This window comes from Sander vitreus, chromosome 13 (assembly GCF_031162955.1).
Source record: "Sander vitreus isolate 19-12246 chromosome 13, sanVit1, whole genome shotgun sequence".
NCBI classification, from domain to species: domain Eukaryota; kingdom Metazoa; phylum Chordata; class Actinopteri; order Perciformes; family Percidae; genus Sander; species Sander vitreus.
The window spans coordinates 21,151,334-21,176,528 of record NC_135867.1 but is presented as its reverse complement, the minus strand read 5'-3'; the positions used below and the strand labels follow the sequence as shown (position 1 = coordinate 21,176,528).

Below are 25,195 nucleotides of genomic sequence, written 5' to 3'. Positions count from 1 at the left end.
CACACACACACACACACACACACACACACACAAAAGTTGGTATAGGTGCTGCGGTCTTCTTGTATGATATTGTGCATGTTTGATTTTATGACTGCATATTTTTCTTTATCTGATGTGCTAATTTTCTGGTGTAGGAGGGAGTGCAGGTAGCATGATATGGTCCTTTATACATGTCTGTGTGCTCTAACAGCATGTTCACATTTGCGTTTACATTCAAAGCGTGCCAAGTGAGCGCGTGAAACAGACGTGGAATGTTTTCATTTACGATAAATAAGTTCATCACTGTCACTCTCTGAGGAGCCGAGGTGACTGACAGAGTGACTAGTCACTTCCTTCCAGCTATTTTATCATCTTCTTACATTAACTGCCACATATGCTGCTTAATGGTGGTAACTATGTTGTTTTCTCCTGAATTACTCGCAGTTTTCCTTGAATCCCTCTCTCATGCTACCAGCACACACATATCGTGGTCAGGTTGTAGGGCCAGGCTATATAACAAGCAGACAAAGTCCACTGCTGCCTTGTTTTACACATAAATCTCAGCCTCATTGCCTGTAGGTGACAACAGGAAATGGCTGATCCTGATATAAAAATAGAGCTTGGCTCATTCGTGCCCCATTTTATAATCTATGTGCTCTGAAAAACTCCTCAAAGACACAGAGAGAGAGAGAGAGAGAGAGAGAGAGAGAGAAAGAGAGAGAGAAATAAAAGTGCTTGTGTTGAAGGAGACTGTCTGACAGAAGTAGTTTTTGTGCCAATCAAGAATTAAATATGGGCTTTGCCTGTTATTGTAAATATTTGCCTTCATGCAGGTGTTTGGGCACATTTTATATTTTAAATGCTCTGCAGGGACTGCAGGTGGAAATTAGCTACTTGCTAAATCTGGTACAATACTAGAGACGTTCTGCCTCCGATACCGCCTAAAACGCTGGTATCGGGAAGTACTGGAGTTTATGCACTGATCCGATACCACGTAATAAAGCCCTAAAGAAAATCTACGTTAAAGTAGTTTATTTATGTTCTTTTTCCGTTATAACTGACTGTCAAACTGGAGAATAAAAGAAAGTTCTGGGGCATTCATGTTTCACAAAGAGTTTAACCTGAGCCAGACTGACAACAAAGATAGAAATCATATCACATCCATACAGGGATAGTAGTATACAGTTGTTAAAACATAATGAAATATATGACACACTGGTATCGGATCGGTACTCTGTATCGGCCGATACACAAGTTCAGGTATCAGAATCGGTATCGGGAAGCAAAAAATGGTATCGGACCATCTCTATACAATACTTATCCATTTTCCTTGTTTGAGATTAATGTTTTTTAGTACATGGTCCCTGACGAATGTAATAAACTAAACTAAATTAAACACATCTTTGATGCAATCCCTGTCACACTGTATAATATCAAATTTGAGGCATGACAGATTGGACAATAATTGCCTAGAATTAGAGATGTCCCTGATCTGGATATATAAAAAAGAGCATCAGCCTGGAGCAGTGAACAAAACATTCAGGTAGCAGCTTCTAATTTTTAGCCGTGCGGTTTGTCTATTTTACTGGTTAAAATGATAAGCCGGCAGCAGGTCATATGACTAATGTTACTCTGTGAGTAACTTGATGGCAGGGCAACATTCAACGTGTCTGTGCTCAACCCAGGATTGTTTGTGAGTTATTTCAGTGATACATATTTAATCAGCATGTCAGTGGTGTTGATAAGTTATCATTGTAGTGAGTCCTTGGGACCCAAAGGTGGTCATTTGAGTGAGTCCCCAATATAATTTGTGTTTTTTGACAAATTGTAATGTTACACTTGTGTTTGATGTTGTATGGTTATAATTATGGTTATATCCATGTATGTTAAAAATGTATCGGAAAATTAAACAAAGTCCCAAATATGAAAACTGTTGAGTATAGAGAGCAACCAAAATCATCTACCTAGTATCAAGTCAATAATATGAATGAAATCTGTGCGGCGAGGATTGGTCTTGTTGCAGCAACTATAAACACAGGATCTCATCTGTGCAAGATAGATGTGCAGACAGTAAGAAAATGGTGACCAGTTGGTGGATTTCTATTGTTTGACAGCAAGGTTTCTTTTGTTTATTTCTAGGAATTTAACACACGTGTTGCATGCATTTTGGGCATTGATAGTAGGTTTACTACGTCCTTTCGGATTCCTAAGCATTAGAGACGCAGGACGCGTATAGGGCTGCAACGATTACTTTCATTATCAAATCATCTGTTGATTATTTTCTAAATTAATCAATTAATCGTTATAGCTAAAAAAATTCAGAAAATAGTGAAAAATGTCAATCCCAGTTTTTCAAAGTCCAATGTCAAATGTCTTGTTTTGTCAGCCAAAAACCCTAACATATTTAGTTTAATATGATATATGATAAAACAGAGAAAAGGCAGCCATTTTTTGCATGAAAAATGACTTCAACCATTAATTGATTATCCAAATAGTTGGCGATTATTTTTCTGCCCATCGATTAATCAATTAGTCGATTAGTCGTTCCAGCTCTAGACGCATACCTAGCAACATCACTGACATTTAGGTAAATAAGTATCAGATCAGACTGGGATTAGGACTGGGACAACCCTACAAAGAATACATGGAGATATGAAAATAAAATCATGCTTTCGCCTTAACACCGGTATGGCCTATTCAGATTGGATGGTTTGTATATGGGTTTTAGCAGCAGTCACATAGAGAGAATTTGGTCACAGGACGTCTTTGGTCACCAAAGCTCTAAATCGACCATTGTGTGCATTTTGGATTGACCAAAGATCACCACGTCTTTCTCACATTTGTCAGCTCTCGCCTGGGAGTGCACACAACCACAGTTAATAGTCATTTAATGCATTAAGAAATACTTAAAGGACAACAGCAAAATAAACACTATTTGTGATCAGTGTAGGCCTGTGCACTTGTGTGTGATAGAGAGAGTGAGAAAGAAAGACAGGCAGACAGACAGACAAGGGAGAGGGATAAAGAAAGAGAAAGAGCGCGAGACCTATTGATGAAAAGCTACGTCCTTTCTGTTCTTTTCATGGGAGGATTGCATTGAGATGCAGGACAACACCAGCAGAGCGATAGCATCGCTTTTATCACAGGACAGGATACAATGTGGACATTAGAAAAAAAATAGCGAAGAGGATAATTGGCCAGAGCCAGAGAAAAGAGATGAAGTGCAATGCAATTATAAGGACAGACATTTTGCCAGCCAGCTTATTAAGAGCACTTAGGGAAGGCAAACCCTATTCTTTCTAAATTGGCTCATGATAGACCTCATACCTAGATACTCTCCTTCCAAAATCCTCTCGCAGATATACGTATGCAGTCCTTTTGATTTGCCAATATATGAAATACCTACGGCGAGGATGATGTTACACAATCAACCACCACTTTGTGTGTCCTATCTCACCCAGAAAAAATGAAAAGCAGGGTGATTGCTGATAAAGACAGCAGCCGGTCACCTCTGTCACTGAGGGTCAAAGAGGGAACGTCAGCCACCGCTCCTCTGTCATCTACATTATATTGACAGGGGCCTTTCAGCTGTCAGTCAACACTGCAGAGGCATGAGTTCCAGCACATTATTATCCACTCTGCACTGTGCCTCTATGGGGCTATCATAAAGCATTACAGACAGACCATACATGTGTTTTGCTAGACAGTATTAACCGCCAGTCTCATCCTCTTTTAAACCCCTCTTAATAAGCAGCACGTCTATGTCCTATTGACTTATGTAACGTGGCGTGTCATGGTGCATCCACATCTGTTTGTGGCAACAACATCAGCAACGTGCCCTGCTGGTGGTGTTCTGCGTTGTGTACACTTACAGACGAACACACACAGATTACGGGCATGTGTCTGTGTATACGTAACAGAGGATTGTTGTGAATGAGCTTTACATTTCACGTTGTCATATGAGTGGGTGGATTGCTGCTGCGGAAGTAATGCAGTACTATGAAATAAAAAATAAAAAATAAAAACATTGGGATTATTGCAGCTGGGGAGAGTTCACAGCTTCCTATAGATTACCCTGGGAGCTGAAGGAACAGCCAATAGATACAGGAAGCATGTATGACACTCTGACCCCTGCTGTCTAAATAGGGGACTGCAAATTGCACATCAGAAATGCTAAAAACGTGTTTTGAATTCCATACATGGAGCCGTTTTTTCAGAGGCATTTCAGAGGGTTTGTGTGGCATGCATGATGAAATCAGAATAAACAAGATATTAAATATTATTCATGGATTCACTATCTTTTTAGTCAGAACGTTCATTCCTGTTCTTATATCCTAGTTAAATGTAGGGAAAGATGTTAGTCGGATTTAAGGAACTCTTGCCCTTTGAGTCTGTGTCATTGTGCTTCACTGTCCTTATTTGGTGGTTGAGTGCAATCCCAGTGTATGGTGGCATGGAGAGTTAAGCTTCCTGGAGCAGGTAGAATAGATGTAATCAGACACGAGGGATGAGGAAGGAGGTTGTGTGTGTGTGTGTGTGTGTGTGTGTGTGTGTGTGTGTGTGTGGGCGGGTGGTGTGTGTGTGTGTGTGTGTGTGTGTGTGTGTGTGTGTGTGTGTGTGTGTGTGTGTGTGTGTGGGGGGGGGGGGGGTCGGGGCACTGCTCTGCATCATAAAAAGGTTCTACCCATCTTGGGGATTCTCAGCACGGATGCTACAAATTACCTTTCTCGTCTGCATTCATTTCAATTCATTTTTGGCTTGAGACACATGGAAGGAAAGCTACTTAAGTCTCTCAATGAATCACAGTTTTAAAAAGAAAGAAAGAAGAGGTTTTTATTTAATTTCTATTCCAGGCACCTCACCATTTCGATGGAAATATTTCCCCATCACTCTTAAAAATGTGCAGCCCTCAACACATCCTCAACAATTATTCATGTGCGCAGGTAAATCTGGTGGTTTGAGTGATCTCTTCAGCCGGTGCACTCTGGGTGGTCTTTGTATTTCTGCTGAGGTCTGGAGGTTACCTCAAGGTGGGTTTCAGAGATGGGGGTATCTACAGCAACATATTTGTATCAGCAAGAGACAGGTATATAGACTCTTATGGAAGTTAATCATGAAAAATCACTTCAAAGGCCTGTCTTTGAATTGTCAAATGAATTAATTGAATTGAATTGAATTAATAAAAAGTCTTGTCTGCTTTCTCGGTGTAATTTTCTTTTCAATTAAATGTTTTATTGTCATTGACTACAGACATTTGGAATGCAGAACATGTGGCTTCTAGAGCTGCACATTATATATATATTTTTTTATCATCATCGCAATAAACATATCGCAAAAGGCTGCAACATATCGCAAAAGACACTCAGAGATAGTTGAAAGAAGAAATCAGTAGAAAACTGCACTTTAAACTTCTACATTCTCTTTTTAGTGGTGCCTTTCATATTTAATTCAATGTTCAATTTGTTAAATGAAAGAATGCTGGAAATTATTTCCTTTTATTTGTTTGGAATTCAACAAGCAATTTGTTGTAATTTAGCAGAATACTGAAAGCAGCAGAAAGGCAGAACTGAGTACACTTTAATATCGGTTTATTTATCGTAATATTGTTATCACGTTGTTCAACGTTATTGCATATTTTCCTCATATCTTGCAGCCCTAGTGGGTTCTATCATTAGGCTAATTTAATGTAATTGAGGTAATTATAGGATGACTAGGGAGAGGGGTTATCACTGGTGTCATTCCAGAGGTTGCTGAAGAGGAGCTGAAGGGTATTTTGGCGACTAAAGCCCTTGTCAGCCTAGCGTTCCTGCTTTGGTCCTGGGGGAGATGCAAAGAAGCAGGTCTCGCTCTTCTTAATCTCCTCTATTACCCAGCCACCCCTCTGTCCTCTCTCCGATCTTCTGCTCTCTTTCCTGTCTCCCCTACCTTTCCCCTTCTGTCTCCCGCACTTCCCACCCCTCTAGCTCTCTGGCCTGATTAATAATGAATGAAGCAGATCATCTATCGATCCCATTCTCTTTGTGTTAGCACAGCAGAAGATATCAAACCTGTCAGAGGATCTTAAAATAGCTCTGCGATGAGGCGGTGGCGATGGTAGTGGGAGAGAGTTTGGTGAGTCAAGGGTTAGGGGCTTGTTCTTTTTATGGTGGGAAGAAGAACCGTAGTTTACAAAGGGCATAAACTGTGTTGGAGCAGCAGGACAGGAGTGGACGGAGAAAGGGCATCAAGTCCTTAATTGCCTTCTCAGCTAAAGGATGACGCCTCCCTGTGAAGGCGAAAGGTGATGATCTGTGATAAGTGTGAACCTGGAGGTCTCTTATACCTTCTAAATCTACTTTTGGCTCTTTATTAAAGCTTGTCTATGCCAAGTTGTGATCCTGTGGCCCCTCTCCAGTCGTCCTGAGTCTCAGAGGAATTCTCCACTCAGCCATTTCTGCCCTGCTGCTCTCACTTAATCGATCCAGCAGATTGGCTTTGCTCTCTGACAGGGCTGTTGAGACCCTGATGGGGACTAAGAGAGATGTATATCTGTCGCTATTAGTTAATATCACCAGTCAACATTATGCAGGGTTCAGTAGTCCTTATGTGGAGGACAGCGAGAACTGGGAAGTGCTGCTGGGAAATGATGATTTACGAGTGGCCATACTGTTGGATTTGATTTTCTAATTTGATTTTGTAAAGGCTATTCAGATTTAGTCATGGAGAATTGGCTATTGTTTCTACATACCCAGAGTCTGAAAAACCTGATAATGTCGTGGCTCCCACTGCTTTTTTGCTTGTGACCCCTGAAATTAAATTTATTACTGAAAATTATTTATGAGCCCTAATAGTCTTAGATGTAAGTTGTGAGCAGTTCAACCGAACAGTCAGTTTCCCCTCTAAACCTTTTGTTCTCCCTTTTTCATTCCGATGACCCTGGATTTGACCAATACGCCAACAAAATGTCTTTCAATTATTGCTGAAACAATTGGTCGAATAATCAATCAATTAATCAACCTAATGGAATAAATTGGCAACAACTTTGATAATTAAAAGAAATCTATCATTCATTGGTCCTTAATAAAAGAAAATCATTAGTTGCAGCCCTACTTCTAGTATAACTTCTCTCTTTGAACTCCTAAAGAGTGTTTCCGTTTCTGTCCACTTCAAAACTACAGGTGACATTGGAGTGATTGCTTGAGGGTCAAATTATTAATTAAATATTACACAAATAAACAGATTTGAGAAAAGTCCAGGAACTAAAGTGCTAATGCTTTTATTGCTGTATTTTAAGTTTACATGGATGTTTTATAGTGAGCTCTATATACACACACTAGGGATTCATATTTTTTTATCCCGGGAATTTGACATGTTGTTAAGGTAGAACTTCAGCTACAGTCAAAACGTATTGCTCATATAACAAGCGACACTTAGCCTAGAAATCTAGACGCACCCTAGCGGCAGCAAATGTAATTTGCAGCCAGGGTTGTCTAGCAACTCTCCTTTGGCTTGCGAGCTGGAAAAACCAAGTTCTGGTCAGGCCAATCACATCGTGTATAGAGTCGGTGGGCGGGCTTAACATAACGGCAGAGTTGTGACGGTTCCGCATAAATTCCCTGCTACTTGAGAACAAAGAAGATGGCTGCTGCTGCTGCTAGCGAACAGCATTCTTTCGAATCGGCTTTGGCCGCGACTCTGGAGACTTTGAGTTAAGCTTTTCTTTGAGGAAAAAAACAACAAAGAACGGCACTGAAATCATTCTTAAAAAAAGTAGTTATGTTCGGAGTTTTGCCGACCGGATACGGCAAAAGTTTAATCTATCAACTAGCTCCGCTACCTTCTTCGTTGCTCTGCCTGGTTGTAGCTCTATCCTATTGCGTGCAGTGGGAATTTGAAAGACAATTTCAGCCTCTGGTTAATGAGTGATACAGTATAGTAGCATTTCACGAGTTAAACGAAAACTATTTCATTTTAAGGAGGAAATTGCCACTACTTGTGTAATCTATGCCTGCCACAACAAGTCTAGTGATAGCAAAACGAGGCAATTAGCGTCACATTTTTACAGAATTCCAGTAGTGAGGGAAAATGAGGGAGATGCTACAAAAGGAGTCAGCCAAGCTAGGAGAAATGCATGGTTAGCCCGAATCAACCGGAATATTTTCAAACCTTCCCAGAACAGTAGGGTGTGTTCAGATCACTTCATCCAAGGTAATATCTAAAGACATCACTGTCAAGTTTAGTAAAAATAAGAATTCAAAGTGAAACGCCAGTGTATTAGTAATGTTACATTATTTGGAGATTATGTTACAGTTAGCCTGCCTAAGTCGTGTTGTTTTTTGTTGTCTTGTTTCGATTGTGTCTTCCTGTCCACATCTGTGTAGTTTCCAACAGTCTATCCCTACTGAAGTTATATGCGGTAATGACGAAAGTAGGCAATGCACTTCTATTAAAGACTGATAGCTGGGCTATCCAGTATTCATTAAAGTCAATATTTAAACAGAGCAATAACATATGACACTCAAGGACGACTTATACAACATTGTGACACATGCAGCTGTGATGCACAACAAATAAATGTGGACATGTATAGGCTACTGCAGAAACACTGATTCTTTCAGTTTTTTTCTTTTCATGAACCATGAACACAAACCTACAAATTTCCTAAAAGGCCGAACCCATTATCTATGATCTTGCTCATCATACTGTAGGCTAGGCTAAGTTTGTTTTCTGAACTTGGGATGCCTCTGAAGCAGTCACTGCAGTTCAGTGTCAGAATTAGTCATTTATATGTACAGTATGTAATGTACTGTATGTGAATAATTTAAATTGGTTATTGTATTGGTGTAGGCTTCAGTGCTTTTCATCTACTCTCCTCTTTTCCTTGTGGAATGTGTTATGTTTAGCAAAGATGTTTACTTCTACACATTTCTATATAGCATCCTTGTCTTGCTGTTCCCAAAGGACCAGGATGTTCATGCTTTAGAAGAAACAAACACAAGTCCAGATATAATTCTATCCATCCTTTCCCTCAGGAAACAGTACCTAATTAATGTAATTCACTTCTTGTATCTATGTTTTTTTTTATCCCCGGTGTGTGCTTACATGCACTGGAGTTCATGTTCAAAGACTCATAAAAATGTTGTCATGACATTTGCAAATTATCTTTCTCTTTCATTATTTGCTAATATTAATGCATCTCTCACCTTTCCCCCCTTTCCATATTACTTTGCAGGAGCACTTCACTCCGGAGTGTAAGTTCAAGGAGAGTGTGTTTGAGAACTACTACGTTACATACTCCTCCATGCTCTATCGCCAGACCCAGTCTGGCCGCTCCTGGTATATCGGTATCAACCGTGACGGCCAGGTGATGAAGGGCAACAGGGTAAAGAAGACCAAAGGAGCTGCACACTTCCTGCCTAAAGTTATAGAGGGTTTGTGTCAACCCTGTGTTGTGTCCTTTGTGTCACTTTATCACGATTCAAGCCAGTTCCGCAGTTATTAATCACCTCCTTTATTATTAACCAACAGCTTCTATCTTTGTCACACAGTTGCGATGTATAAGGAGCCGTCGCTACACGAGCTCGCCGCTGAACCGGTGAGTCCTCCTCGGAAGACAGCGAAGACGTCAGATTCGCCGTCCCTGAAGAATGGACGGAAAGAAGCTCCCAAGGCTGATGCATCATAGCACAGGAGACTGAGGGTGGGACAAAGGGGCAGCAGTGACACTGGGAACACAGTCGCCCATTATGCACTGAGGGTGGCTGTGGGAATGGCCCTCACCGGCCACCATATTCCAGAAGTGCACTACATGATGCTGAGGGATAAAGGGTCAGCAGCACTCCATCCAGCACTCCATCCGGTAGCTGAGAAGGCCTGAGAGAAGAGTCCCCCCCCCTCCCACCTGTCCCCGCAGAAAGGGAGCCCAGGGCCTGAGCCAGAACTACTACTACACCCCCCCTCCGTTTGTCTCTTTCTCTGCCCCTCCTGTGACTTCCTAATGCAGTCACCTTCATTTCTCTATCGTGCTCAAGCTACTTTGTCCCACCAACAATATCATCTTTTTCTCACATGCCTACCAACCGCCTGCTCTAGTGTACAGTATATTCACCACTCACGCAATTCCAGTGCTGACTCGGCATCACAATCCCCACCCATGGGCCCCCTCTTGAGCCCTAAAGTTGGTGACAGCGTGGCTCAGCCAGCTTTCCACCCACCATCTGCCGGCCAGCTAAGCTAATCACAGAGGGCAACAAAAGCTCAAAGTGGGATGAAACAGCTCAGAGAGGAAAGATATCCGCAGGGATCCTGGATCGGGTCAGGTCAGCTGAGCGAGATGAGGCTGTGTGGACAAAATAACAGCTGCATTTAAAAAGGGAGTGTATGGCATTAAAACAATTCTTTTCTTTTTCTTGTTTGAATATTTCAACCAATCCTGTGATAAAAATGGGAATTCATGACAGCCCAGATAGAAACGGACCGTGGTACAAAAACTCGGGCTGTAGATGATGATTAAGATGAAAGCAATGCTCAAAACATAGGATCAAAACGATTGCAAAGCAAATGATAATGTTAAAAAAGAATGGTGATGCTCATGATACTGACAAGATCAGGATTTCAGAATTCCAGGAGACGTGTATGATAGAAAATGTATAAAGCTCACAAGAGAGGCACTGCTTGAATAAGTGTCATTTAAAAAATAAAATAAAGTCCCTATTCTTCCTGGGAAAGGTGAGGAGGGAAAATAGAACATTAACCATAGTTTTACTCCGGAGTTGACACCTGAGTTGTACAAATATGCCAGAAGATCATTCTCAGTTCAGAAAAATAAGAAACCAATTGTGTGTTTGTGAATGAGTGAGAGTGAGCCTCTTTCCAGCCTCCCTTCTCTACCAGGTGACCATAAATCCATGGTGGATCTGAACTCAGTCACCTGAAAAAAGAAACCATAATGTCTACTTCACTCAGCATCTGCTGTCAGCATAAAGCCAGGTTTGAAGCCGAAAAATCAAAGCCAGTGGAGCCTCTGAGCTGGAGCACTTGTTATTCTGACAATGTCTGGCAGCTTATCCACTCACTAGCTTTATCAAATCACCTTGGAAAGAATAGCCCTCAAAAATGTAGTGTGTCTGAGTGAATGTCTCGGTGTGATTGTGTTTTAACCCCAGTGTGTGGATGTCTTCTACAGTATGGATGCACTGTGCGTGAGAATGACTGCCAGTACAGAGGATAGATGGAGATACTTTGGGTAAACTCAACCATGTCCTTCAGACAGGGCACGCTACTGTGTCTTTGATGTGTCTGTGTCTGTGAATAGGTGATACTTGGAGTTTTGTAACATTTTCACTGACTTCTGTACAAGTCGTATACATTTTAAAATAGCAGGGCGGAGGATATCTCGGCAACCTCATGGGAATCAAACCCACAGAAGGTACTTGATTGATTTGAACTAATGTTTTGGTTTGCACTGGGTCCCTCAATCAGATATAATTTTAGAAAAGCACGCAATGACTTGATAGCAGTTGAGGCTTCTAAAAAGGAAGCTGTCAGGGTGTAGGTTGTTGTCACGTCAATGCTGACTGCTGTAGGGTGCTGTCTGCTCTGGTAACCCACTGATGGGGGAAAAATGTCAAGACAATGTTCATTTGCATGGATACCACCAACAAACACAGACAGCAGTAAGTCAGGAAGAGTAACGCTGGGAGATGTGGAAGGCAAACTGTAGAAAATGCTCATTATATGGTCGCTAACAATCACAGATAATCTCGAGGAGGTTCAAAACATTGGGATGGTGTCTAATTTTAATGGTAACATAATGTGAAGCGGGGGTACAGAATGTGAAACGGAGGCTTTAAGAATGTGCTGAATTGAGAGTGAGAGTAAGTCTGAAATAGTGTGTTGAATTGTAAAGAGGTCAGCGCATGGAGGCAGTTATTTAGAAAGAGTGAAGGATTAGCAGGTGTATTCTTGAGAAATGTTGATAAGGAATTTCTGCGGTAAAGTAAGCAAGATTCTTGGCAGGGTCTCGGCATGTGGATATGATGATGAATGTAAGACAAAGGAGGCATGTAAGGCACTGTGCACCATTTATGACAGGAGGTCTATGGAGGAAATTAGTTGGAGAGCTTTGCATATTTTTCAATAAGTCTTTAATTTTCTGGGCTTTTCCACGGGGAAATTCATTCCGTTCAAATTTGGATATTTTGTCCTTGTAGCAGATTTTGCATTGCAGACCTACAAATCTCTATTTTTGAAAAGCCAATGTTCCCTCTCCCTGGTGAATTTGGTACAGCCTAGAATGGTTTCTCACTGTGCATTACTAACTATTGTATGATGTCAAAGTGTGTGCACAGCAGGCAGTGTCCAATGCTATAGGCTTATCTTAGCTGTCAGTGTTCATACAGTTTTCAATATTCGTGTATTCCATCTGGCAGCTTTTTAATGCCAGTTCACATTTCAAAGTTCTAAACCCGTTCTATAAAATGGAAAGTATCGGGAGGTTCAAAGCAGCGACTGAGTGACAGCAAGGGAGTATAGCATGCCAAAATAGAAATATTGGAATTGTCTCTCTCTTACAGTAGGGCTGCAACTCATAATTTCACTATCAATTAATCTGCTGATAGTTCTTTTGATTATTTTGTCAGAAAATGGTGACAAATGCCTGTTATAGTTTCTCACATCACAGATGGAAATCTTCAAATGTTTTATTTTGTCCGCCTGGGAGTCAAAAGCCCATAGATATCAAGTTTACGATGTCAAATCATCACATTCCTGAAGCTGCAACTGGCAATTTCGTGGTGCATTTGTGCTTGAAAAATGACAAAAACAATTAATCGATTATCAAAATTGTTGGTGATTCATTTTCTATCTATTGACTTATCGACTAATTGTTGCAACTCTACTTTACGGTGCATCAAAGCAGAAAGCAAGTAAGTAAAATGGTAGAATTAACCTTCAGCATGATTGAAATGTCCCTTTGTCACCTTATGGTGTTAAACATCAAAGAGATCCAAATCCTCCATAGATTTCTTGCCCAAAAAGCAACCAGTCCCTAATATTGACATACTAAAGAATGCCACAGCAAGTTTTCCAACCATGATACTGCAAGTAGACAGACAGGAACAGAGAATGTTAAGTAGTCCGATGTCGAATGTGAAGTATTAGAACGTAGTAGAATGTAAGACAGATTGGAGTAAAACCTACAGTACGTTTTTACGCTGAATATGAAGTAAAGGATGTCAAGAGGTTCAGAGACAAGTAAGTGCAATGAAGGCAACAGAAAGTAGGATTTTGGTCGTGGGGCTGTTTAGTGAAACTAGTTTTGCTCTTGAATGTAAAAGTTATAGGAGAAAATGGCCACAAGGTTGATAGAAAAAGCAAGCCATAGAGTAGCAGAGGTATTAAGAGGACATTTGATATTGTAGTTTTAAGTCAGAAAGTGTTATGTGAATAAATGTATCTTGAAAGGCTAACAACGAGGTGGTAACAAGGAAAATAAAAAATACCGATATGGTTTGTGTGCCCAGTGACGTTTAAAGTCGTAATCCCTTTTCCTACACATCTTTCCTTAACCACAGCCTACAACTACAGCTCATTGACTTTCTTTTCAACACTATATTGCCTGTGTAGGTGTAGCTATACTTACAGTGTGTTTATCAAGTCTGTGTGTGTATCTGTGTGTGTGCATCTATGATTAAGAGTAAGGTAAGACCAGACAGAAAGGCAAGGAGAAAAAGAAAGGGCATGAGATTGAAACAATGATCGATAGACTCAATAAAACACAAACGAGAGAACAGCCACCCTGCAATGGGTGCAAAACATTCCCCCAAGGTCTGCCAGAGACAGCAAAATCCATTTGCTCATAATGAACTCAGAGGTCTGTTGTTTGATTTCTACCTGTAAACTCAACAAAGAACCCAGTTGGACGACAACAAATGGAGTTTTTCCTCAGGGCCTCTACACTGGACCTGACAAACAGTTCCCTCTTGTTGGCAACAGTGTGAGCAGCAGCAGCCATACTACAGTATACTTTGAGACACATATCTGCTAAAGGTAGTACAGGTGCATAACATAAACCAGGTCCCTAAGCTTGGCTTACTAAAAGACTAAGTTATTGGAGAACTGGAGGAACATTGCACCTTACAAGCAGTGGGCATCGCTTGAAGCATTTTAAAGTGAACTCGCTGTCTTAGGAGGGTCTTAAGAGATTATAACAAACAAACAAACAGGGCACCCCCCCACACACACACTTTATGAGTTAGTGTGAATAACAGGCAATAATGAATTTTAAACTGCAGCTTAGTCATCACCAATGTTTGATCAGTGCAGTAGAGATTTAAAGCTTTCATTGCACTTTACAATGGCTACAAACGTCTAGGGACACTTTTTGGAACAACCCTTGGTAACATTTAATTTAAAGTGTATTACAAAGGACCAACAAGGCTTTTTGATTACACTGAATGCAGTATAACAATACCATGTTACGTTAGCATGAATCCATGTGTACAACATGAGACTATTCCGAGCTATGCATCTTTTGATTTAACAATTTCACAAAGTCTGTGTGTAGGATTTGATTTTTTTTAAGTGGCAAAAATGTAAAAATTTCATTTGGTCCTTTCGTGAATTACCAAAAAAAATCCTCAGAATGATTCAACTTAAAAGCAGACCCTTGTGAAAAACAGAAGCTCATCACTGTCCAAAATCACAGTTCATTCCAATGATATATTCTCATACATATATGTATCTTATGATTGCAGTTATTTTCAGTCGGTGTCAGTACATTGTCCTAAATGCTGCTGCTGTGTTCTAACCAATGTATACTGAAATGTGTACCGTGCAATTTGTCAATGTATAGGGAAATTCTGTGTATAACTGGCTCCCTCTAATGGAAGCAGTTGGTTGCTAAAAGGACACTGTTTATGAAGGACACAGAAGAAGAAGAAACACGATATGGTTTCTAGGCATCATTTCTGCACATCAATCCAATCGCACTCAAAGCTGCTTTACTACCAATATGATGCTCACGTTTTCACAGAGAATTTAACTGTACTGCTTTACTGTTTGATTTCCTACAATTTTTAAGGAGCTTCGGTTGTTTACATCATGCTGTAATGTGTTGACAATGCACGCAATGTCTTCCTAATGTGGTTATGATGCCTTGTTATTCTTTATGTGCAACACTTCTGTACAATTGATTGGTGCTCTCCTATTGAATCATTATTCATTAAAACGTCACTGGTAGTTACTGATGGTACGTGACAGTATTCCGCACACAATCATTTTACCCAGTAAATACATGATACTAAATTTGATAAACAAAACTCTCCTTAGCAATATTCAATACTGTTTCTTTTCTTGGAAAACCCAAATGGGGCTAGAACCTATGGATCTAATTTTTTGGAACTGTTTGAATTACCCAAACCCCATCAAAAAAATAAAAGATGAATCAGCCTGTAAATCTAGAGTACAAAATGGATGTCTGCCATGCTCACTGTTCCTAAGTATTAAATATTGAAAGCATGATACTGCAACAAGGTTGAGCCTTGGCTGCAACACCATGTTTGAATATATCTAATTAAATAAGCATTCATATTTAAGGGCACAACCTAGAAGCCATTTATTTTGTACTTGAGTTTTAATGCTGCTGCGGCATCATATCCATCCCGTTTAAGTGAGTGGCCTCTTTGAGGAATGCTAAAAATGTGAAGGATGTCAAATGTTCCCCTTGTAGCAGAATGCTTCCAGACAACTAAACCTGTCCGGATGACCTAAATGTACGGAATGTTGCCAGTTTACATGTATGTTGTGTCAATAATACAAGTAGTGTATATCTGATGTAGTATGTTAGGTCTATTCTTTTCAGAAATGTACGCAAGTAATCGGTGTTGATGATTTTCTTATCGTCTTTCAGTTGTTCTACCTTGACATGTTTCCATTCTAATGCAAACTCCTCAGAAGGAGAAAGAATTGTTGTTGCTCTCCAAATGTTCCTCCCTATTTGGTGTGTTTTTGTCTTTGGTCGGCACTGTTGTATCCACACTGACATGTCCTCTGAGTGAACTTAACCCGGACTGAATCCCACTGTGCGACTGAGTTGTGCGTTTATGAAAGATGCAATGTATTCAAGTGAAAACAGCAAGATAACAACTCCTAAAGCCAACATGTGTCCTGTCATGCACAACAATGAGCTAGGTGGTCTCAGAGTTACGGTCACGCAAGTCTTCCAGGACGTTCCCACCACCTCTCTCTCCTACTCTTATGGACTCTAGGTTTTACTCCAATCTTCTTGTCTTCCGAAAAAATGTCAAGAAAAAAAAAAAAAGAAAAAAAATTAAAACGAACAAAAAAAGCCATAAATAACAATGGGCCTTGACACTGATTAGCCACAGAGAGAAGGCCTGAATCCTCAGGCACCTCCCGAGTCACAAGGGATTCAGATACATGTTGGACTCCTCACAATTAGAGCCAAAGTGGCACCTACGCACTGGCTTTTTTTACCACTTCAGAAAGCAGTAAACAGGAATGAAGACCAGCAATATGCAATGAGAACTACCAGCCTGCACTCAAGGAAGGGAAACAAATTCAACAGGCTAACTAAAATCAGGATTTGCAGGCTACAAAGGCGATCAGTGGTCTGCAATAATAACTTCTAATTGTCTAGACTGACTTGGGAATTTTTTTTTGCAAAGCATGCATTCATCACTGTTCTTTGGCTCATTCTTTGGCTCATTAAGGATGACTCCCTCTCAGTATCTACGGACACAAGCCCTCGATGCACCCTCTCTCCATGTTTGCCATCAGACCTGTGTACATTTCTACAATAACTCCTACATGAATTGAAAGGAGATGTCTTATTCTGGAATATTATTCAATAAAATAACATATATTTGTATGATTGTAAGGAGTGCCCTTTGATGCTTTGTCTTATTTTTTCCTTTTTTTTTTAAGATCCCTCTAAAATGTGATGTATTAGTTTCCTCTTTGATCAGGCCCACTGTTTTTGTGGTCACCTAATGAGCTGTATGCTTTTTAATAAATTAATAGTACTCTAAACCATATGACATCACAAAAAAAAAAATTAAGAGACGAGTAGAATAGAGAAATATATTTGGAGGTCATTACACCTATGTTAAAGCTATGATTGCTACTAGAAAGTATGTCAGTGTTTTTTAAAATAAGTGACTGCACGTCCCAGCTGAGCTAAGAGATGGTGAAGGTTGGCGGCTCCTTAAGTCCCGCCGCGGCAGGCTGAACCAGCTGACCTGCCCCGATTCTCTCTTTTCTAACTCCATCTTTAAAGGACGTGTGGAATTGTACTCAGGGATCAGATATCAGGGACAAATACTGTGCCTGTCTATGTGAGCAGTTTTAAAGGTCCTATGACATGCTGCTTTTTGGATGCTTTTATATAGGCCTTAGTGGTCCGCTAATACTGTATCTGAAGTCTCTTTCCCGAAATTCAGCCTTGGTGCAGAATTACAGCCACTAGAGCCAGTCCCACAATGAGCTTTCCTTAGGACGTGCCATTTCTGTGTCTGTAGCTTTAAATGCTATTGAAGAGGAGAGGGGGGGGCAAGGTGGAGGGTGGGGGTGTGGCCTTGACCAACTGCCACTTTGCTTGTTTGCAAGCTATGATGTCTCTCTCTCTTTCTCATAGGCGGGCCAAATTCTCTGGGCGGGCAAAGCAGAGAAAGGGGAGGTAACCTTTCCCCTTATGACCTCATAAGGGGCAGATTCCAGATCGGGCCATCTGAGCTTTCATTTTCTCAAAGGCAGAGCAGGATACCCAGGGCTCGGTTTACACCTATCACCATTTCTAGCCACTGGGGGACCATAGTCAGGCTGGGGGAACTCATATTAATGTTAAAAAAGTGAAATGTTCATGCCATAGGACCTTTAAAGAAGGTTAAATAGTAAGTTTAGCAGTGCTTGTCTCAGGGAGTTTTGGCTGTAAAAGCTATGCGAGGTAGCAATTGCGTGGCAATTTGGAGGAGTGGTTTGAGAGAGAAGCTTGTATAGCTCCAGCTAAATTTAACTAGAGTGTAGTTCCTCAGTTACACCTTATTATTCAGTTACGTTGAGATCTAAGTAAATTGTGTTATTCAAAGCACGTCATAGGAAATATTACAAATGTAACTAAAAAACACTGAGCAAGAGGCTGACTTGCCTGCCTTAAATCACATTTACTAAAATGATAAACTAAATCTTTCAGTGAACAGACTATGATCTTCGCACAGCTCCTTTCATCAGATAGTGTATTTGATAATCAGTCTAATTCAAATTAGCCCTCAGTGACACTACAACTGATAATAATACAATAAAAGCCGAATCAATTTGTTTGGTCAATCGTTTGGTGTTTGGTGTCATGGATGATTGAAGTTTGAAGAAACAAGACATTGGCAATTGAACAATTTATTCATTTCACAAACAGGAGCCTCAGTAGCGTGTGGAAGAACCATACACAGCCACAACAGCCTGGCACCTCCTCCTCATGCTGGTCACCAGCCTGGTCACACACTGCTGTGGGATGGCATCCCATTCTTCAACCAGCATTTGTCAGCCAATGTGGTTGTGTTGGTCACTCTGGCACGAACAGCACGCCCAAGCTGATCCCACAAGTGTTCAATGGGGTTGAGGTCAGGACTGCTGGTTGAAGAATGGGATGCCATCCCACAGCAGTGTGCGACCAGGCTGGTGACCAGCATGAGGAGGAGGTGCCAGGCTGTTGTGGCTGTGTATGGTTCTTCCACACGCTACTGAGGCTCCTGTTTGTGAGATGAATAAATTGTTCAATTGCCAATATGTCTTGTTTCTTCAAACTTCAATCATCCATGACACCAAACACCAAATGAGTCATTGGCAGAATAAGCTGTTTGGCATTGGCAGAGAAGATTTGGCAAATTTTTCATGGGCACAATCCACATACTCAGCACTGCTGCTCATCCCACAAATGCATGTTCCTTACAAATGGGGCACCACTTGAAAGGGAACTAAACAGGCTTTCCAACGGTATACGATGTATTGCCAAAAAGCATTGTTACCACAGAGAAATAATCTACCAAACACAAATTTCCTTACTATTTGTTTTAAGTTTATATTGGCATGCCTAATCCAAAAATATACAGTGATATTAAATGACTGCATTGTATATGCAAACATCAACACAATTATGCAGAGCCAGAGCATGAAAGGGTGCAGCGACATTTGCTCAAAGCACATTAATAAATCCGCCACGAAACAGTCAGGAGAGTTTCTAAGATAAATTGTGAGAAAATGCTGCATTTCCCTTCCAAACCCACCAAACCTTAATTACACGTACTGTCAAGCATTGGTCCTACAACCTGTTGCACTGCTAATCAAACCAGCCATATTTAAACAGTATAGCATCCAGCAGCAGAGTAAGCTGTCTTACATTAAACCGGTGTTTGTCCTTGTTCTTTGCATTCTTCTGTGCAGAAGCAGAAACATCCCTAATAAGAGCTCACGAGTATGTAGTAGCCAGCTGGCTTCCCAAGTGCACTCCTTCCTTAGGGTCACTGTCAATTGCAGGCCTAGCTAAATTAAGCTAGTAGCAGCCTGGTAGCAACTCCGAAATCATGTCACTGTGTGAGGCCCTTTACATTTACTGACAGCACCTCTCTAGTTGTCCTCAAAATGTGTGTTTTCACCATTCTCCTCAGTCGTAAGCTATTGTTGTCTTACAAAACTTCTCCCCTTAAACATCGGCCTATATACATCTTTCCCCATCAATGGAGGGGAAAGACCCGAAACTTGTTTGAACTGCCCTGTTATTGCAATGCATTGAATTCAGGCTCTGGGTGGATTGGGAGTTCAATTTCAACGTTGTGCCATATTCTTTTAAGTTATTTTTGTGCAAGAAATGTGTTGTGTGCTTATTGCCATGTTTGCTTTCAAAAATATAATATGAGGAAATTGCTTTACATTTTACCTATATAATAGCACAAAGCATTAAGAAATCAAGTCAGGTTAGTTGAAAAAAAATAATAGTTGAACAGTTGAAATCCAATAATATAACATATTATTCTAAAAAATGTCATTCTGCATAATGATTAGGCCTACTTTTACTTTTGGTACTTTAAGTATATTTTGATGCCAGTAGGAGCCTACTTATATACTTTTACTTTAATAGGATTTTGAATGCAGGACTTTACAGAGTATGTTTACACAGTGGCATTGCTGAGTACTGAGATGTACAGATTCAGTCTTCCCAGCCTGGTGCAGGTCTACAATTTTGTTTTTGGTGTCCTTTGACAGCTCTTTGGTCTTGGCCATAGTGGAGTTTGGAGTGTGACTGTTTGAGGTTGTGGACAGGTGTATTTTACACTGATAACAAGTTCAAACAGGTGCCATTAATACAGGTGACGAGTGGAGGACAGAGGAGAAGTTACAGGTCTGTGAGAGCCAGAAATCTTGCTTGCTTGTAGGTGACCAAATACTTATTTTCCCGAGGAATTTGCAAATAAATTCATTAAAAATCCTACAATGTGATTTTCTGGAAAAAAAATTCTCATTTTGTTTCTCATAGTTGAAGTGTACCTATGATGAAAATTACAGGTCTCTCTCATCTTTTTAAGTGGGAGAACTTGCACAATTGGTGGCTGACTAAATACTTTTTTACCCCACTGTAAGTCCCTACGTTTCAGCAAAAACTGTATGGACCTTCATGAAGGTTGAATCTACAGGACTCTTGGTTTTTAGACTGCATTAGTTCAGCGAGGTGTACTTAATAATCTGGTAACTGAGTGTACATGTGTATGTTATTTATTTATGTATTTATTAATTAAACCCGAATATAGACATTTTCAATGGAATTCCATTGCTAGGCAATAGCCTGGCCCCATGGTTAACTTCTTGTCATTCACATACACTCAACTTGGGGCCATTTAGAATGTTTATTACTGCTGTGGAAGGTTTTGGCTGTGATGTGTTCCACAATGATGACATAATTATGGAATAGAACCATGATAACAATGATGGAATAGAATGATGATCATATCTTCACCATTTCAGTCATTTCATCCTTCAACTTGAAGACAAACCTGAACCTTTTTTGGTTTGTTAACTTGAAGACGACCCTGAACTTTTTTCAGCTTGTGACAGTTATTTTACACTGAAATTCAATTCCAAACATCACTAACATCAAGTGATCTTTGGACATCTGGTAAGTTGTTTTTGTTTGTTTTTCACAAAAGGCCACTTAATGTTTGATTCCACTTGGTTCACAACTAATGTAGTTCACATTAGCAGATTTATTTTAGAAATAACAGACATAATAAATAATACAGATACAGTATATCAGTATGAGCAGATACTTTGAGAAATTAGTTGAATCCCATCTGTCACCAGTTACATTTTTCTGCTTATACAGTTCTGTGAAAGTGTCCATCTGTATTTTAGATCTGCTGAAAATAAGATACTCATAATATGCAAATAATATACATATTGTTTGTGTACTTATTGATGAGCGTGGATGGGAACATGAAAAAAACAAATTCTCTATGTTCTACTCTGCTCTCAGGTGTAATAATAAATCAACAACAGATTTCATCTGGCACCATGGACTTTCAGGTCTCTGTAGGAGACCTGATCTCCTCCTCTTCCTCCCAGTACGAGGTGCAGGAACTCCTGGGTTGTGGCTCCTTTGGAGCGGTCACCCAGTGCAGGAAGGAAGCTACCAATGAAATGGTGGCTTTAAAAATCCACAAAGACAAGGCACTCATTGAGGAGGCAAAAGAAGAGGTGCAACACAAATTATGTTCATCAACATTTTCCTTTTATAATAATTCAAAATCACATTGCATTCACATCAGATCTCTCTCTAACATCTCGTACATTCCCCAGGGGGCGATTCTTCATATTCTAAAAGAGCTTGGCTCAGACCAATTCAACATTGTTATATGGCACAACTCCTTCGCCTTTGAGGGGCGTTATTATCTCGAGTTTGAAAAACTGGACATAAGCCTGACAGAATTCCTGCAGAGGAGCCCTTCCAAGTCTCTTGAGTTGACCGATGTCCGCCCTGTTGTGCAGCAGGTTTTTTTTTTTTTTTGTAGTAACACAAATTGCATTGTAGGGTCTAAAACAGAAAAGTGTTCTTGTTTTGTCAAAAACCTAGCTGCAACTTCCATCAAAATGCATCTTTCTTCTTACATTGCAAGTGTTGATCAGGATATTAAAATAGCAAGTCCAAAGTAACTGAGGACATATTTTTGCAGTACGTTAAGTCAGATAATGTCTTTAAAACAAGCAGTCCCCAATCTGCAGTAATTTATTTTTTACTGTTGTTCATGATTTTAGCTGGCTACCGCTTTGGACTTTCTGAAGAGCACAGGCATCGCTCATTCAGATCTGAAGCCTGATAACATTATGATGGTGGACCATTTACGGCAGCCATTGCGAGTTAAGGTCATTGACTTTGGCTTAGCCCTCAACCATCCAGAAAAATGGACGGGTGCCACTCTTCAGACCCGGTGGTACAGGTAAGTAATTGACAGCATGTATGGGACAGCTGTGCCAGACAGGATATCAAGGAAATAAAAACCTGCACTCTGGCATCTCAAATTTTTAGTCAGGCTCACATCTAACCATACCATTGTACATTTAAGAAACTGGCTGTTAGGTATAGATCTGCACTGCCAAGGAGCAACCTTCCCTCCAGAGCGCCGTCATCAGTGGGGACAACACTCCTCCAAAGAAGAGGGAAGGGGATGGTGATGAGGACTCAGAGTGTGGCAACAAGTGGGTGTTAGAAATATCTCCCTGCATAGTTTGACATTCTGGAAAATACTTCTATTCGCTTTCTTGCTGAGAATTAGATAAGACGAACGAAACCTCCCTCATTTATGTGCATTAACAATGGCGCTAGAGGCGAGGAAGTCCAGGATGTTACAGCATGCAACTCCACAACTTGACAAAATGTCATTTTGACATTATGGTTTGTGTAAGGATTAAAAAAAAACAAATCAACATGTTTATTTGTGAGATTTAGAGGTGCTGGTAGGTAGATTTCTGGTGTTCAGAGACAGCCAGGTTAGGTGTTTTGCCCTGCTTCCAGTCTATGCTAAGCCTATTTCCCAAAATGTCAAACTATTGCTTTAAGATGGAAGAGATTTAAACTATTTTCTGATCAACATAGAAGCCCGGCAAAGAAAAAGAGGAGTAAAGGCCTGGATGCAGCAGAGAAAGGTGCACAAATCAGCCCAAAAAAGTCACGTATGCCTAAAAGGAAGAGGGATGAAGCGGATGTACCCGTGACATCAGACATCAGCTCCCCAGCAAAAAGGAAAAAGCTGAAACGTAAGCTCACCTATGGCAGCACGCAGCCTTCGGATCAATTAAGGTCTTTTCTTCTGTAAGATAACATTTTGATGAAAAATAACATTGACCCGTTCCCAGAATTGCTCATTAAGATTTGACATGGGAGATATTTGATGGGAATAATTAAACAATTGAGATGCAGGGTCAAATTGTATTGAGCTTATCACGGAACAGTATTAGCATGGTGAACATTCAAACACCCTTACCTTTTCTTTTTCTTTTTTTTTCTTTTTTTAGAAGTACTGAGCAACACAACAAGGCCCGGTCCAGCTCTACGCAGAAGAGGAGGGCCGATGAGGAGGCTTCCAGTTCAGAAAAAGAAAAAACCCTTCCCACACAAGAGGAGGAGGGGAAGTCTGGATGGAGGAGAGTGAACCAACCGATAAGTTCACTTAAGGTCATGTGTTTTATTTCATCTCATTATAAAGCACTTTGGTCAACGTCTGTTGTTTAAATGTGCTCTATAAATGAACTTGATTTAGAACAATGACTAAACCTCCATTCAGTCAAATATAGATAAAATTAATGTGAAAAAAATTATCATACTTTTTACTTGCTCTTGTTCTTGTATTCATTTTCCTTTAAAAAAAATTATTTGAAACTGCCTAATTTAATTATGAAGTGAAGATCTGTTTTTAATGATATTGGCTGTCGGTCGGCCTGAGTTCAGCGGTGGGGGTAGGTGTCAGTGTGAATGTGGTCCAGCTGCAGGTGGAGAATAAGATGCCGGTTCACAGGAAGGCTGACGCATCCGTGAGTATTCGGGCTTATTGTTAATCTTCCATGAGGCATGAAAATAACATGTCCCTAAATACCAGAGTGAAGCTGGGTCCAACAGAGGACTGACAGACAAACTGGAGGAAGCAGGTGACAGGAGCTAAGAGGAAAAGAGGAACTGAAGTGAAAAATATGCCGCTGCCTCTGTTTAAATATGATCTTTTCTCTGCCTATAGTACATTCATGCTGCTTTCATGTGCGCATAAATCTTATGTTCACGGCTGTCATGCTATTTAAATCTGATCTGATGTTGCTGTCAGCTGTCAGCTGTCAAAAAGCCAGTCTGCATATTCCTCAGCTCCATTAGCTCCAGCTCAGCCTCATCAGAGTCACTTGCCACTGTCACCACCAGTGTGTCTGGACTCCATGGGGGGATTTATCTTGCTGCTGCTCAGGGCAGACGCCACTCCAATACAAATCTCCCTGTAGAGGATAAGCGCAAAAGATTTTCTGCAATTATTACGTAATAAACATTTATCCTTCCTTCATTCACTTGTCTCTCTTGATGGGCATCACCTTTTTCCAACTGAGTCACACCCATTTTAAACCCGGGAAAAGAAAAACACTAATACAAAACATCTCCGGGAACCATCACCTTATCGTGGTTTGTGTGTCCCTATGAACCTGAGGGCTGTGTTGTCTGGAGCTTTGTGCTCCTGGTAGGGTCTCCCATGGCAAAGTGGTCTCAGGTGAGGGGCCAGACAAAGAATGGTTCAAAAACCCTATGAGAAATCAAGACAGAGTGACCCTGCCCGGAGCCAGGCCCAGATGGAGGGCCCGTCAGTGAGCGCCTGGTGGCCGGGTTTGCCACGGAGCCCGGCCGGGCACAGCCCGAAAAAGCTACATGGCACCTCTCTCTCCATCCCATGGGCCCGCCACCTGTGGGAGGAACCGCTGGGGTCGGGTGCGCTGCCACATGGGTGGCGGTGAAGGTCAGGGGCCTCGACAGACCAGACCCGGGCAGCAGAGGCTGGCTCTGGGGACGTGGAATGTCACCTCACTGTGGGGGAAGGAGCAGGAACTTGTGCGGGAGGTGGAGCACTACCAGTTGGATCTGGTGGGGCTTACCTCTACGCACAGTCTCGGTTCTGGAACCATACTCCTGGATAGGGGTTGGACTCTT

The 25,195-nt window shown here is 40.9% G+C and overlaps 1 protein-coding gene across 4 annotated transcripts in view; it reads left to right on the top strand.

The window, feature by feature from the left end:
* The window catches only part of fgf11b (fibroblast growth factor 11b), a 35,663-nt gene extending 26,020 nt beyond the window's left edge, over nucleotides 1–9,643 (top strand). For all 4 annotated transcript variants that reach the window (XM_078265903.1, XM_078265905.1, XM_078265904.1 and 1 more), the window contains exons 4-5: nucleotides 9,191–9,389; nucleotides 9,507–9,643. In XM_078265903.1, coding sequence (XP_078122029.1) covers nucleotides 9,191–9,389; nucleotides 9,507–9,643 — 336 coding nt within the window. The remainder of the gene's footprint in view (nucleotides 1–9,190; nucleotides 9,390–9,506) is intronic.
* Nucleotides 9,644–25,195: the final 15,552 nt, after the last annotated feature.